The sequence below is a fragment of the Xiphophorus couchianus genome, chromosome 22, assembly GCF_001444195.1.
Source record: "Xiphophorus couchianus chromosome 22, X_couchianus-1.0, whole genome shotgun sequence".
NCBI lineage: Eukaryota > Metazoa > Chordata > Actinopteri > Cyprinodontiformes > Poeciliidae > Xiphophorus > Xiphophorus couchianus.
In genome coordinates this window covers 25,548,748-25,564,625 of record NC_040249.1, presented here as the reverse complement: position 1 = coordinate 25,564,625, position 15,878 = coordinate 25,548,748, and the positions used below count along the sequence as shown (strand labels likewise).

Sequence of the window (15,878 nt, the reverse complement as noted above, 5' to 3'; positions counted from 1 at the left end):
TTAACAGCATTGTAAAATTTGAGCTCTCCTATTGGCTGATTCTGATCTGATAAACGCTTTACTCTCCTCCCACTTGTTTTTGTTCTCTGCCTGGTTCTCACTTCTGCACGCACGCACACACACACACACACACACACACACACACACACACACACACACACACAGCATATGTACAGTCACTTCCTGGAATGAGTCAAGATTTCTTGTAACAGGGAAATGAAACAGAAACTATTCTGAGCTCAGGCACCATTTTACAGTCAACACTCGTATGGATATCGGACAAGGTGAGTGTTTTATCTAAAGTCTTTTACTTACTACTTACTTTCCATGAACTGTAGATTAATAAAGAAATATTTTATTAGATATTTAAAACCAAACTTTATCTGTCGTACTTCTTCTGTAGCCTTGGAAACATATCTTGATTCTTTGTTTTCTGTTTAGTCCTCAAGATGGTTGGTTCAAAGTCAGAGCGAGACAAAATAACCCCATCAAGTTCTCCGTCCATGAGAAGTGACTCATCCAAAGTTGATCCTTTAAACTTCTCAGATGATCCCGGATCACTGCAAAATAGGTAAAAGGGTGAAAACAAGCAGATAAACCAGGAGATCATGTAAAGGTTGCAAGGGTAGGGTAGAAAGGGGCGGTCCCTAAACCTAGAAAACCTGATGGTGACGCTGAGAAAGACTCCTAGCTTAGGATAAACAATGGTGTGTCTAGATCTGTTTTCTTTTAGGGGTGGGGTGCCTGCAGGGCAAACTAAAAGGGTGGCACTCTAAAATGGCAATTTTATTTAAACGCACTGCAATCTTAGCTTGCAATAAAAAACTGGCCAAAGTTTGAAAAACCAAGCTATTGATTCACCAAATAAAACACATGGATCTGCTAAGCATGCAAGACCCATACAGGAGATTCGTTTGTTACAGTGGCTGTCATTTATCTCAGCGTAGATTAACTGTACAGATCTATGTAACTTAGTGCCAACTGAACGAAATTGTTCTATTTATCAATAACACATGATAACAATTTGCAGTAAGTTGTGAGTCAACTTACTGCAAAGTCAGGTTGAAAAAATGTCCAGGAGAATCCGGTCCAAAAATACAGAAAAGAGGGAAAAAACAAAATAAAAATACATTTGAGAACCAACAAGCAAAACTGGTGTGTTCAGCTAGTTGAGCTGACTTCTGAGGTAAATGGACTGGACAAAGTACCTTCATGTCTCACTGTCTTCTAAGAACTTGATCACCATATGCGCTTACACCAGATCTTAAAGCTCTTCACGGTTTCCCACCCAGCAGGTTAGAAGGAACAGTTTCATATGAATTCAGCCCTTCAGAACTATGAATGCTGTGAGACCCAGTTCTTAGTCTGCTCTAAGAAAATAGGATGCAACCATATTTTTATGTTAATCCATGAACATTAAAATCTGAACAAACTGATTGACAGTTCTGGTGGGCTAGGCCAGTTAGAGTAGCTAATCCGATTTCTGGGGTATCCAACGCTGCCCCAGGCACCTCTGAGGAAACGGCCCAGAAGAGGTTTCTGCTGTGAAATGCTGACACTTCACCAACTTCCTGGATTATCCAAGATGTTGGTCAGTAATTACCAGATTATTTACTGATTACTGTTATGTACTGAGAACACATCAGAGTAACTAAAGGACAGCGAAAGAATATTTTTCCTTTGGTCAATTTTATCGCAATATGTCATTTTCTTCTCAGAGACAAAAAGAACATTTATGTGCAGAAGAAACAGTGCTGGGATTTTGGTCATGAAGTCTTGAAGTATTCAATTTCTATAAACTATGGAAATCATCATCAATCAATCAATCAAATTTTATTTATAGCACATTTCAGCAGCAAGACATTTCAAAGAGCTTTACATCATATCAAACACAGAATCACAAAGCAACATAGAATCAATCATTAAGTCAAGTTCCATCAATAAATTTGTAATTGATTACATTTCAAATACAATCCTAAACAGGTGGGTTTTTAGTTGAGATTTAAAAGAAGTCAGTGTTTCAGCTGTTTTACAGTTTTCTGGAAGTTTGTTCCAAATTTGTGGTGCATAGATGCTGAAAGCTGCTTCTCCTCGTTTGGTTCTGGTTCTGGGGGTGCAGAGCAGAACCAGAACCAGAACCTGAGAGGTCTGGAAGGTTGATACAACAACAGCAGATCTTTAATATATTGTGGTGCTAAGCCGTTCAGTGATTTATAAACTAACAACAGTATTTTAAAGTCTATTCTTTGAGCTACAGGGAGCCAGTGGAGGGTCTTTAAAACTGGTGTTATGTGCTCTATCTTCCTGGTTTTAGTCAGAACGCCAGCAGCAGCGTTCTGGATCAGCTGCAGCTGTTTGATTGATTTGTTGGACAGACCTGTGAAGACGCTGTTGCAATAATCAATACGACTGAAGATGAAGGCATGGATGAGTTTCTCTAGATCTGGCTGAGACATTAGTCCTTTAATCCTGGAAATGTTCATCAGGTGATAGAAGGCCGACTTTGTAACTGTCTTTATGTGGCTCTGGAGGTTCAGGTCAGAGTCCATCACTACTCCCAGGTTTCGGGCTGATCGCTGGTTTTAGTTGTAATAACTGAAGCTGTGCATTGACTCTAGATCTATAACTCTAGATCTATAACTCTAGATCTATAACTCTAGATCTATAACTCTAGATCTATGACTCTAGATCTATAACTCTAGATCTATATATCTAGATCTATATCTCTAGATCTATAGCTCTAGATCTATAACTCTAGATCTATAACTCTAGATCGTTCCTCTTTAGGTCCAAAAATAATAACTTCAGTTTTGTTTCTGTTCAGCTGGAGAAAGTTTTGGCACATCCACACATTTATCTGTTCTAAGCATCTGTTCAGTGATTGGATGGGGTCAAAGGTCACCTGGTGACATCATAATGTAGAGCTGTGTGTCATCTGCATAGTTATGGTAGCTAATATTATTTCCTGTTATAACCTGAGCTAGTGGGAGCATATAAATATTGAATAAGAGGGGTCCTAGGATTGAACCTTGGGGTACCCCACATGTGACCTTTGACCTCTTTGATGAGAAGTTTCCTATTGAAACAAAGAAATCCCTGTTCTTTATGTAGGATTCAACACATCAACTCACACTGGGACCAGTCTGCTTCATTTGGACAGCCTCCCAGTTCCCAATGTGGAAAAAGACCTGAAACCAGAGTTGCACTTCAAATAACTAATAAGAACTGCCTTCTTCAAGGTGAGAATAAATGTCTCCTAATGGTCTTATTTCTGAAAACTGTATTTCATGTTGCGCTATGAACACATAAATACATCGTTTTTTGTTGCTGTTTGTCTCATCTTTCAGCAGATGTTGGTCTGCAGGAGGTTCTAAAGGAACATAAGATCAATCTGAGGAGGAGATGTGAATGTGTGACTGAAGGAAGTGATGAAACAGGAAGTACAACCCTCCTCAACAGGATCAACACTGATCTCTACATCACAGAGGGACAAAGTGAAGAGGTTAATACCCAACATGAGGTGAAGCAGCTGGAGAGAGCTTCCAAGATCCAGAACTTCCATGATTCTCCAATCAGGAGCCATGACATCTTTAGATCCTTCCCTGACCAACATGGAGCTGTCAGAGTGGTTCTGACCAACGGTGTCGCTGGTGTTGGAAAAACCTTCTCAGTGCAGAAGTTCACTCTGGACTGGGCAGAGGGCTTGGAGAACCAAGATGTCAGTGTGGTGGTTCTACTTTCGTTCAGAGAGCTGAACTTGATCAGAGATGAGCAGCACAGTCTTCTCACGCTGCTCCATGTTTTCCATCCAACCCTCCAGAAGCTCCCAGCAGAGCAGCTGGCTGTCTGCAAACTTCTCTTTATCTTTGATGGTCTGGATGAAAGCAGACTTTCACTGGACTTCAACAACAGTCAGCTGGTTTCTGACGTCACACAGAAGTCATCAGTCAACGTTCTGCTGACAAACCTCATCAAGGGGAACCTGCTTCCGTCGGCTCTCATCTGGATAACTTCCAGACCTGCAGCAGCCAATCAGATCCCTCCTTCATGTGTTTCCAGGGTAACAGAAGTACGAGGCTTCACCGATGCCCAGAAGGAGGAGTATTTCAGGAAGAGGTTCAGTGATGAAGAGCTGTCCAGCAGAATCATCTCCCACATTCAGACCTCCAGGAGCCTCCACATCATGTGAGGAATCCCCGTCTTCTGCTGGATCACTGCTGTAGTTCTGGAGAACATGTTGACCTCAGAGCAGAGAGGGGAGCTGCCCAAGACCATGACTGACATGTACTCACATTTCCTGCTGGTCCAGACAAAGAGGAAGAAGAACAAGTACCATGGAGGACATGAGACAAGTCCACAAGAGCTGATGGAGACCGACAGAGAAGTTCTTCTGAAGCTGGGGAGGCTGGCGTTTGAACATCTGGAGAAAGGAAACATCATGTTCTACCAAGAAGACCTGGAACAGTGTGGTCTGGATGTCACAGAGGCCTCAGTGTACTCAGGACTTTGTACAGAAATCTTCAAAAGAGAGAGTGTGATCTTCCAGAAACCAGTCTACTGCTTTGTTCATCTGACCATCCAGGAGTTTCTGGCTGCAGTCTACATGTTCCACTGTTTCACCAATACGAACACAGAGGTGGTGGAGAAGTTCCTGGATGACATCAAAAAAGGAAAACCCAGCGACTCAAATCCATCATCAAGTTCTAGAATCAGTGATCGTCCTAGTCAATCTATAGATCTGTTTCTGGATCAAGTTCTGAGGAGATCCCTAAAAATCCTGAATGGCCACATGGATTTGTTTGTTCGTTTCCTTCATGGCTTCGCTTTGCCCTGTAACCAGAGACTTTTGGCAGGCCTGGTGACTCAGACTAAGACCAGTCCAGATGTCATACAGAGAGTCATCAACAACTTGAAGAAGACAAGCTCTGAAGACATTTCTCCTGACAAAGGCATCAACATCTTTTACTGTCTGGTGGAAATGAAGGACCATTCAGTTTATCAGGAGATCCAAGAGTTCCTGAAGTCAAAGAACAAATCAAAGTGTGAACTTTCTGAGATCCATTGCTCAGCTCTGGCCTCCATTCTGCAGATGTCAGAAGAGGTTCTAGATGAAATGGAGCTAGTGAGGTACAACACGTCAAAGGAAGGACGGCGCAGACTCATCCCAGCTGTGAGGAACTGCAGGAAGTTTGTGTGAGTCAAAAACCCTGAAACCCTAGAATACCCCAGCACACAGGAGTTGTGGTCTGAATAATAAATTATTTTAGAGTAATTTCTTACTCAGTTATTATAAACTGCTAATGAATCAGATAAGAACAAACTGTTAGTGCAGCCAAGTGCGGTCAGAACATCAGCATCCCTAAGAAGCATGTATTGGTCTTCATGTGTCAGACTTTTCAGCTGGTATTTAGAAAAATGTCATGTTTAATTGGGGAAATCAAAAAAAATTTCAAAATTGTTGCTTAGACAACAGAAATGACTGGAAATTATTTCTGCAAAGACTTCTTTGGCTATAAGAAACCTTCTTGAGCAGACGGCACCTTCTAATAAAGATTTCAGTGTTTAACTGAAGCAATGATCCGAACACTGACAGATTTAGTGTTGTGTATGTCTCTCTACAGACTGACGTTCTGTGACCTGTCTGAGACTCACTGTGACGTTGTGGCTTCAGCTCTGAAGTCCAACCCCTCCCATCTTGTAGAGCTTGACCTGAGCTATGACGGCTTGCCCCATTCAGGACTGAAGCTTCTGTTTGCTGGACTAGAAAGTCCAAACTGCAGACTAGAGAATCTGAGGTAATCAATTAATGTCTATGTTGCTGATTTTAGATTCTGTGTATATTAACATGTTAGAATGCTTAACTAAGTTTTTAAAATCTAAATCAAGAATATTCTTGATCATTCTGCTGAATTTACGTTTACCAACACATTCTTACATACAGTTGTTAAAAAGAAATCAGTTGCATTCAGTGCTTTCAATCCCATTTGAGAGTCAAATTTTGTTTTTACTTTGATTAAAAGTCATTGAACAAATATGGATACAAACAAACAATTCTTGACAGGGTATTTTTCACAGAATCAAACATTTAAGTATTCAATCACTGGAGTTCACCTAAAATGTCCATTTTCATCTAGAGGTTTGCAGTGAGCCGGTTCATTGTCTAAACTTGTTTCAATCTATGTGTCCATTCTTTTTTAGTTAGAAGAGATCATTTCCTCCACTTTGCTGTTACACTTTTCCTTACAACTAGCAAGAGAATGTGCAGCATGTACCACCGGTCTTTGTTGGTTAAAGTTCCTTAAACAAACATTACAGAATATTTAGGGAAGTCAACACAGTATTTTTCTGTTTCCCTTTTAATGTCTTACCAATATTACGTTAGTGGGGAGGGGAGTCCCAAACAATATGAGTGGTCCACTGTCATAGTTTCTCTCAACAATATGGTGGCATGTTTTTGTAAAATTTGGAAGAACCAGGAGAATTTGAAATTGCCTAATTTTTTCTTCCAGTCAAATTCCTCATAGGCCAAATTTCTTGGGGAAATGAAAATACCCATAAAACAGACAACCTTGTGTTACCAGACTATCAGTGATCAAACTGGAGTAAAGTTTGAACAATATGACTCCTTCAGCAGGGGGCATTTTCATGTAATAAAGCTCTTCCTCTTCTCACTGAACCTGAAAATAAGTTATTGCCGTTTGTTGTGGTATTAAAAGTTGTTATACTAGGTTCCTGTAGTTTAACCATTCATGGCCTGCATGGCAACAAGATGATGCTACAGTGTTTAAATCAAACTTTCTAAAAGCCACCAACATTTACATTTTTAAAATTTTAGTCAAGAGGGTTTTAGGGCATTTTGACTAAGCATCAATGTTTGTGGACATATTTTATGTCCACAATAAAACTCAAAATGAGAATAAGTAGCTGTTCATTAGATACGATGTGCTCTTCCACAGATTTGCCACAAGGGGTTGTGCTTTCACTCTTATTAGTCATTTTAACTACTGTGTCATACTTTATGATTTCTACAAGGTTCTAATATTTAATAAGTCTTACTAGGTCTGACTGCAAACACAGTTTCAGGTGAATTTTTTAATGAAGGACTCGTGTCTCTCTGCTTTTCTGGCTCCTCTGTTTTCTGAGCTTAAAATCTGACCCAAGAAATGACAGCAGACAGTCAGGAAGACATGGATGGCAGGAGGAGACCCTCTGGAAAACAAACTCTCACAATTAGACAAAAGAGAACAATAATCAATAATAAAATTATACTTAATCTGTCGATTTGAGACGTAAAACAGTGGGTGAGTATGTACATTATGTGTTCTGATTTATTCAGGCTGATCAACTGCAGTTTATCAGAGAGCAGTGGAGCACATCTGGCCTCAGCTCTGAAGTCCAACCCCTCCTACATGAAACATCTGGATCTGAGCAGCAACAGGCTGAAGGATGCAGGCGTGGAGCAGCTGTGTGGGTTTCTGAAGAGTCCTTACTGCAAACTCCAAACACTGAGGTAAGACACACTTTAATCTTAACCTGGCAACAGTATTCAGTCAGGATATAATTAAAATAAAAGCAGATATACCACACATGTTAGAATCTAGCCAGTCACTTTATCTTAGATGTGACTGTTATCCACATTGTGGAATAAAGTTGAAGGGTTGAAAGCTGCAAAATATTTCACAAATTAACCTGGTAAATGGTTAAGAAAGATTATTGTTAATATTAATGAAATTACTCTGTTGTAATTTCATTCATGGTAGCTTTAAAAAGTGGACTCTGAAAACTAAAATTGTACTTTCAAAGTAAAAGCACCATCACTGTCTTTATATTGGGTACTGATGAATTATTGAATTGATATGGTAATGATCAGCTGCATATTAATACCTTATACCAGGAAAATAAAATGTGACCTGCATGGTTTTCATACAGATTATAGTTGATTTAATTTTGTGTAGGAACTGGTGTTGGTGTGAACAAACCCAACAAGATTTAGTCTAAACTCATGTTCAGAGCTTGTTGGATTATTGAGAAGATCAACAATATTATACAAAGTTTATAATATAAAGCAGAATAAAAACATAATATAACCCAACAGAACAAAAACAACATCAACTCAATGGTTTAAAGTGAGTAGTTATTATTTTACTGTACTTACATATAAAGTGATTTTAAACACATTTAATGATTTTTTATCCAGACTCAGGAACTGCAGCTTGACTGGGATCAGCTGTTTGTCTTTGGTTTCGGCTCTGGGGTCCAACCCGTCCCATCTGGCAGAACTGGACCTGGTTGAAAACAGGCTGAAGGACCCAGATGTGGAGCAGCTGTGTGACCTGGCAGCCAGTTCAGACTTCAGACTGGAAACTCTCAAGTAAATTACAAGTTCTGCTTTTTCAGTTAGTGGTTAAATAAAAGCAAATTAATCTGGATTTAACAACAAACTAAAAGTCCCCTGAGATTTCCTAACATTACCCCAAAAGAGTCAGTCATGCTGGGAGTGAGCATGAAAATGACATGATGAATTTCCCTGATGTCTCTACTGCCCCCTGGAGGACAGCTGCTGAAGTGATTATCTGTCTTTTATAACCAGTTTCTTCTTTTCTTCCACTGCAGATGGAAATAGCGATTCTTCCAAATGAAACACAGAGAAAGAAAGAACCAGATGATACGGAGAAGTTGAAGCAGCAGCAAATGATCGGTCCAGAGAAAACGAGCAGGAAGCAGCTTCCAGGGAAAACTCTAGGAAAGATGTTCATGTTCTCACTTCAACATGGTGGTTTTATCCTAGTGGTGTGTTTTATATGATTTTGCCTCATTTTAATGTGTATCATTACTACCTGGCTTATTTTGCAGCACTTTTTTTCTTTTCAGGGATTTTAAAAGTCTTTAACTGGATGAAATTTAAAACAAACCAGAAACTTTTTGACCTGAATGTCAGAAAAAATAAAGAAATGATTAAGAAACTAACAGTGATGAAGATGCTTGAGAATAAATAGTTGCATACATGAACTGTTATCATTTCTAGAATCAGTGGTTCTGATTAAAACTGAGTTTAATGAAAAACAAAACATTTGCTTTTTGAAAACTCAACTCAAATGAGACACAAAATCTACATCTGTCAGGTTTTGTGGTGTGAGTGGTGGTGAGGCAGCAAACCCAGGTAGTGATACAGTAGATGATTTAATAAGATGCAAATCCAAAAGTCCAGAACACAGAGAAGCAGAGAGCAACGATCACCACAGGTGACAACTGGAAACTAGACAAACAGGACGAGGACCAAAGACCACAGGGGAGGTTAAATACACAGAGACAATCAAGGAGAGACTCAGAGAGACAGAAACTCAAAATAAACACCGATAAGGAACAGATCCCGACAGCATCTTTTCTATTGTCTGTTATTTGATGTGATATTATGGGATGTTTTGCTCTGCAGTCTGATGTCTAGATGTGATTTCAATAAATGGTTGATTCTATGATTCTTTGCTGATTCTTAATTTGACGCCTTTGAATCAAACTGTTATTCTTAGCATTAATATTTGCAGTTCAGTGGGTTTATGAAATGCACATTTTGCTGTTATGTTACCACATTTTAGTCATAGAAATCTTTTCTCATAATTGTCTGGATGTTCTGAGCAAAACAGATAAATTGAGACTAATTTCAGATTTCTGACACAGATTTTCACATTCATATTAAAGGAAATACGCAACAAATAACTTTTCAGTTCATTTCACAATTTAAAAAAATAAAATATTTGAACTCAATAGTCAAATGTAATCAAAACTGCAGGAGGATTAACTTTGAAGTTGAACTAAAACACTGTTTTGGTCTGAATGTGTTTAAAACTCTAAGGATTCTGAAAATACTGGAAAAACCCTGAAAATGAAACTTTTCTGAGACCAGAGATTTAAAGTCAGTCCTGGTGATTCAACAGGACCGCTGGCTCCACCAGGGGGCGCCGCGCCGCGCGCCTTCAGAGTCACATATTCCGAGTTTCCAGGTTTGGGTCAAATGGCTGAAGTCCCTCAGCAGCTCTGAACCGGCCCGGTACCGAACCAACCCTCTGACTCAGTGTTGGAGCAGGACGGCGGTTCTGGACTGGACCCGAGTACCGCTGGTCCAGATAAACCAGACTTATTGATTCCTTCTGGTAGAAATGAGGATGTAATTCACAGAGTTCTGTTTTTCTCCTGAGTCGGTTCTGCTGGATAATCAGAAAGTTCATTTCTTCAGATTTAAACTAAGAGCTGCAGGTTGACTGGATCTCTGCACCGATCGGGTTTAGATCCGGATCTGGCTCCAGATCCTGAAAATATTTCAAATGATCCCAGATTCTGTTTCATGCAGATGAACCAAACCAGAAAAAACCCAAAATGTACAAATTGAAAAAGTCATTTTATTACATTTTTAAACAATAAATAGTCATAAATATCCCAACTTCCCTCCCAGGAAAACGTCCCGGTGATCATTTGGTGGAAGATCATCGTCGTCATGGAAACCAGCTGCTGGTTTCCTCCAGAACTCCGACCCGTTTCCACAATCACACCGACCAGAACCAGCTCCAACAGGATGAGTTTAGTCACGTGAGACATGCGACCTTCCAGCAGCCAATCAACTGCCTTCATACCTGGTTAAACACCAGGAGCGAGTTGCTGAGCTGGATCTGAACCGGTTCTTTTGGATCGGTTCCAGAATCACAAGTTTGACATGTTAAAGACAAACTGATGGAAATATTTACAGAAGTAAAAGTTTAAGTTCCAGTTCTGACCCGGTTTACTCTCTCCCACCAACCTGGGTTCAGCCGGAACCAGTAGAACCAGTGTATCGGACCAGACGGGTTCTAATGGTTCAGATTCTACTTTTTTTTTTTTTTTTTACATATTTCAAATATTTTTGAAATGAGGCTGAAGGTAAAAATGGTTCAGAACATTTTCTGGGTCCAAAGCTGATAAATTTAGTGAAAACATGGTGAATATTTCCAGACCTCTGCTCAGCAGCTGAGCTTCATGTTTGTGTCTGTGGATCAGAACCATCTTTGGACCTGCAGCCAGGAGCCAGCGGGTCCTGAAACGCTCCTTCATTCCCAGACATAAATAAACTCGTTTTCTGCTCTGGTTTCCCTTCGTTTGCTGCAGCGGCGTCAGGTCGGCTCAGCGGCGCCGCCCACCGGTCCGGCGGGTCCTACTGGCTCTTGGCCTTGGCTGCGCGGCGCAGGTAGGTCTGGTAGAAGAAGTTGGAGAAGAGCAGCAGGTAGCTCAGGTACATGAGCGTGGCCCAGGTGATGTTGTCCATGCGGGACGGACAGTCGCCCTGCTGCATCCAGCGGTACACCAGGCCGCTCACCGTCAGCCCCATCGCCATCTGGGCGATCTGGGCGCTGGTGATGACCACAGCCAAGGGGCGGGGCACGCGGAATCCGGCGGCGCGCGTGGCGTAGTAGCTGTACATGAGCGCGTGCACGGTGTAGTTCATGGTCATGAACCAGCCGCCGCCGGCCACCATGTCCTTGTAGGAGTACCAGGAGTAGAGCAGCACCGTGATGTGGTGGTACCAGTGGAGGAAGAGCAGCTTCTGTTTCCTGAGCACCACGAAGGCCGTGTCGCCTTGGAGACGGGAAACAAAAAGACTTTAATGACTCAGCAACTTTAACTGCGCTAAGTTCTGCTAAAGCTGCACCAGTAGTGGCTAAAACACTACTCCTAGTGGAAGCTAATCTAATGCTAAAGCACTAAAATATGTTAACGTCTTCACCCCCTTCAAAATAAGAGCATGAATATAAAAATCTACTTGAATTACTAACAGTCGATAAAAGTCTGAATTGATGTTTTGATTAACTAAAAGTTTAACAGTCGAGTAAATTCAAGTCAAGTTTAGTTTAGGTGAAGCTAAGTGCGCTAAACGTGTACAGTTAGCCAAAGCGCTAAGCTAAGAGTTATTGGAGGCGTGGCCACCGCTAGCTGAGGGTCACATGGTCAGAATTAATGCAGCTGCTTTGGACCCGGTTAACCTTCACATTCATCTTCCAGAACATTTTGCATCCTACAGATTAAAAGTGGCCCAAACCGACCAGCTCATAGAACTGAACCCTGATGTTCTGGTCCGTTTACGTTCAGACTGAGGATCAACTGACCGAGTTCTGGAGCCTTGCTGAGGACGAAGGCGTAGGCCCAGAACTTGCTGACGGGTCCGTTGTAGAAGCTCTGGTCGCAGATGGAGCGTCTGAAGCCGCTGGCGCTCAGGATGTGCAGCATGTAGAACCCGGTCCGGACCGCTCCGATGATGCTGAGGACAGAACCATGAGACAGGATCAGCAACTGGAATGCATCAGCACCACATCATCTGATGTCAGAACCGGTCCGACAGCCGACCCGCCCAGCGGGAATCAGAACCAGCCGGACCTCTGGTTGATATTAATGTAATGAGGCGGGGTCACAGGTTGGCCCTCTGGGTCAACAGAACCGACTCCAGACGCTTTGAAAGGAACCTTTGTTCTGAACCAGGTGAGCCGACGCCTCCACTTGCTCCAAACACACCGCACCTGATCTGCAGGTGTGGGGCCCGTTGCCATGGCAATGCGTCAGCAGCGGTAACTCACCCAGCTAGGAATCTGGGTGGGGACCCAAAGCAAAACCTGGTTACCGTGTAGTCTGGAGGGAGGCGGCGTCCCGCCTGGTTTCTACTGGTTCTGGATGGACTTTGGCCAGATGGTTCCAGGTGTTCTTACCTGAACACGGCCAGGCTCAGCGACCAGAGGACCAGCGGCAGCCGCAGGTCCAGTTTGGGCCGAGGCTTCATGAAGTGCTGACCTCCGAACACCAGGGCGGCGTACAGCGCGCTGAACATGAACGACTTGCTCCTGCAGGACAGAAGGAGAATCATTAGAACCATCAGAACCAGGAGACCCGCTGAGACCGATCAGAACACCATGAAAAACCTTCCAGGTTCTGAAACACGACCCGCTATTGACCAGAACCATGTTCTGGTGGTTCTGTCCATGAAGAAATGTTAGACAAAATCCTGACAAACTGTGACGTCAGACTTGTGCTTAGCTAACATTGTAAACATGTTTTGATGTACTTCCAGCGGGTCGAACCTTCCAGCACGTTCCGTCCAGGTTTCATCAGGACTGCATTCCGGACAGGAACCGGTCCGACCGGATCCACGAATCACCACATACCGGGTCTGTGACGTAACGGCCCCTCACCTGCCGCCGCCTTCTTCTGTCCGCACGTGCTTGCATAACGCCTCAAGCTGTCCAGCCCCTTTAATCCGTCCAGCACCGAACCTCATTCATAAATCGGGACATTTTCAGATTTTAAGACAGTTCGGTTCTCAGCCTCGATTACTAATATATATTTAATCTTTATCTGAAATAGTGACGTCAGTTCCTCCATTCGGCTTGAGGAATGGACCCGTAAAGGCCCCCAACCCGCCCATAAACACAGAAAACACACGAGAGGATTATTGACTTTGTTGTTATAGCAACTGATTCATTGGAGCAGTTTCTATTAAAACAGACCAGTTTCGGTGAAACTGCGTCTTAATACGGACTTCTCGGTTCCGAGTGGGTCAGCCGAAACAAAGTCTGGACTGGGTCAGTAATTAAACCACCCGAATCATTTCAGATGGATGTAGTGTTCTAAATTTAAGTCAGTATTATTTAAAGTTGTGGAGATTCTTAATGGAGTCAGCACCTTTAAAAGGTAGATGTGCCTTCTCCTGACCCTCTGACCCCCCTGAGGAACTGGAGAGAAGAAGAAGAAGAGCAGCTCTCACCAGTTCTCCTGCATCCACTGGATCGCTCCGCGCTCATCGAAGCGCGTCTCGAAGCTGAACGCCGCCAGCCGCAGCTGGAGCTCCGACTCGTTCATCTGCTGCATCCGAGCAGAGCGTGTTTCCTGCGGTCTCACCTGGCCGCCTCGTTATAAAGCCGTGGGGCGGGGCCTCCAGGTGAGCCCCGGCGTTTCGGTCATTCTCACCTGGTGATGTCACCGGTCGGTACGTGTCTACCAGCATGATGATCTGCTTCACTGAAAACAATATTGATCAGATATTTCTGATCAATATTGATAAGGAGATCAAAGCTGCTGCTGAAGTGGAAATGAATAATCTCTGTTTAAAACTTTCAACTTTCATATTTGTATACCATGGTGTCCAACATGGGGGCCGGGGGCCTCAAAGGGTCAGCAGATAAAACTGGAGGTCCGGTCGGTGGTTCTGAAATGTTCCACACGTTTCCAGGACGACAGAGCGGCACCTCCATCTCACCTGGAGAGACGCTTAACCAGGCGTCTCCAGGCAACAGGTCGCCTCGCTGCGGTCCAGCTGGGTCCGACCAGAACCAGGCACAGCGGCACCGACCCACCGGGTCAGAGGTCAGGTAAACAGTCACATCATCAGACGAACAGGAAGAGCAGGCTGAGGAACGCCGAGTGCGCAGGATGAACCCGGAGGCAACATTCCCAGCAGGAACGCCGTGAACTCTGGAAACACTGGAACATCGGAGCGTTCAGGCCAGCAGAACTCTTAATCTGTGATCAATACTGATTATTGGTGCAGTGAATGATCAGAAGAAACTCTGATATCTGAAGGTTGATGTTGATTCTGAGTCAGTCGAGGTTTTTAATCCTTCGGATCGGGCAGGAAGCTCCAGAACACCGACCAGAACCAGGCAGAGCGACGGTCAGAGGAAGTTATGAGTTCATTTCATAGTTTTCTTTTATAAATAGGGAGACATTAAATATAATTTATATTTCATAAAAGCAGATTGTGGTACTTTATTGTTCATTAAAATGCAGATTTTAAAGGTTCTGTTCTGTTGTTTGGGATCCTTCCATGGGCCACACCTGGCCCCCGGACCTCAGCTTGGACCCCCTGCTGAAAACCTGGAGACGTTTCCCTGCCAGATGGGGTGACCACTTCCTGGACAGGCAGGCAATCAGGAACCAGATTCACAGCGATGGGGTTCTGGTGCTGGTTCTGGTCGGGCTGCAGAACCAGGAGCCCGACCAGAAAGCTGGAATGATGTGCTGCGGTGACCCGGTGACCCCCAGGTGACCCCAGGTCAGCCGGCCGAGGTTCTGATGATGACATTTGGGTCGAATCTGCAAAAAAATCCTGACAGAAAAATTTGGAAAGAAAATGATTTGATCAAAATTGCAAATATTCCGTGTTCTTAACTGTAAAATAATTTCCTTATGAGGCAACAGTGAAACACTGAGTCAGAGAAATTCTGCACATTTTATTTAGGAAATTGGAGTAAAAGGAAAATCATTTCTTCTCAGAGATCAAGAGAGAAGAGGAAGAGGAGAAACTTAAACGATTCTCTGTTGTGTCTCTTCGGTCACAAGCTGCTCCCATTCGGATCTTTTTCTCCCAGAACCAGAACCGGCTGCAGACGAGATCCGGACAGGAACAGAAAAACACATTCCCAGAAAACTTCTGCTCTTCACTGTAAACAAGATAAAGTTTTATTTTGTCATAACAATTCAGGCTTTTCTTCAAATTAAATATATAATAAATATAAGTATAACTCTAACAAAATATGACGTCCACAAGATGAAATGGAGTAAACAAAAACACCTCATTTAATAATTTCAAATAATCTGACAGAAACATACGCTGCCTCTTCATTTTAATAATCAGAAATTTAACTTTATCTCATAAGCAGATGTTATATTTTTACTTTTTGCTGTAACTGACCCTTTACTATTAAATATTTCAATATATTTTTGCACGTTAATAAAATGGTAGTGTTTGTTTATATTAAAAGGCACACATTATTTTTTATTTTACCCATTTATGTATAAAGTTATTTGTTTTATTTATTTTACTTTGTAGATCGCACAATTTTAACACCTATATTTTTATTTTGTCTACA

General features: G+C 42.5%; 1 protein-coding gene and 1 pseudogene across 1 annotated transcript; one reads left to right on the top strand and one right to left on the bottom strand.

The window, feature by feature from the left end:
- The first annotated feature begins 117 nt into the window (after positions 1-117).
- LOC114138027 (NLR family CARD domain-containing protein 3-like) lies at positions 118-9,473 on the top strand (annotated as a pseudogene).
- Positions 9,474-10,374: 901 nt separating this feature from the next.
- Positions 10,375-14,158, bottom strand: LOC114138059 (elongation of very long chain fatty acids protein 6-like). The gene is made up of 4 exons (XM_028007086.1): positions 13,775-14,158; positions 12,723-12,854; positions 12,129-12,280; positions 10,375-11,601 (listed from the first exon to the last, which is right to left on the bottom strand). Exons 1-4 carry the CDS (start codon positions 13,876-13,878, stop codon positions 11,180-11,182), a joined length of 810 nt encoding a protein of 269 aa, XP_027862887.1. The 5' UTR covers positions 13,879-14,158; the 3' UTR covers positions 10,375-11,179.
- Between the last annotated feature and the right edge of the window lie 1,720 nt (positions 14,159-15,878).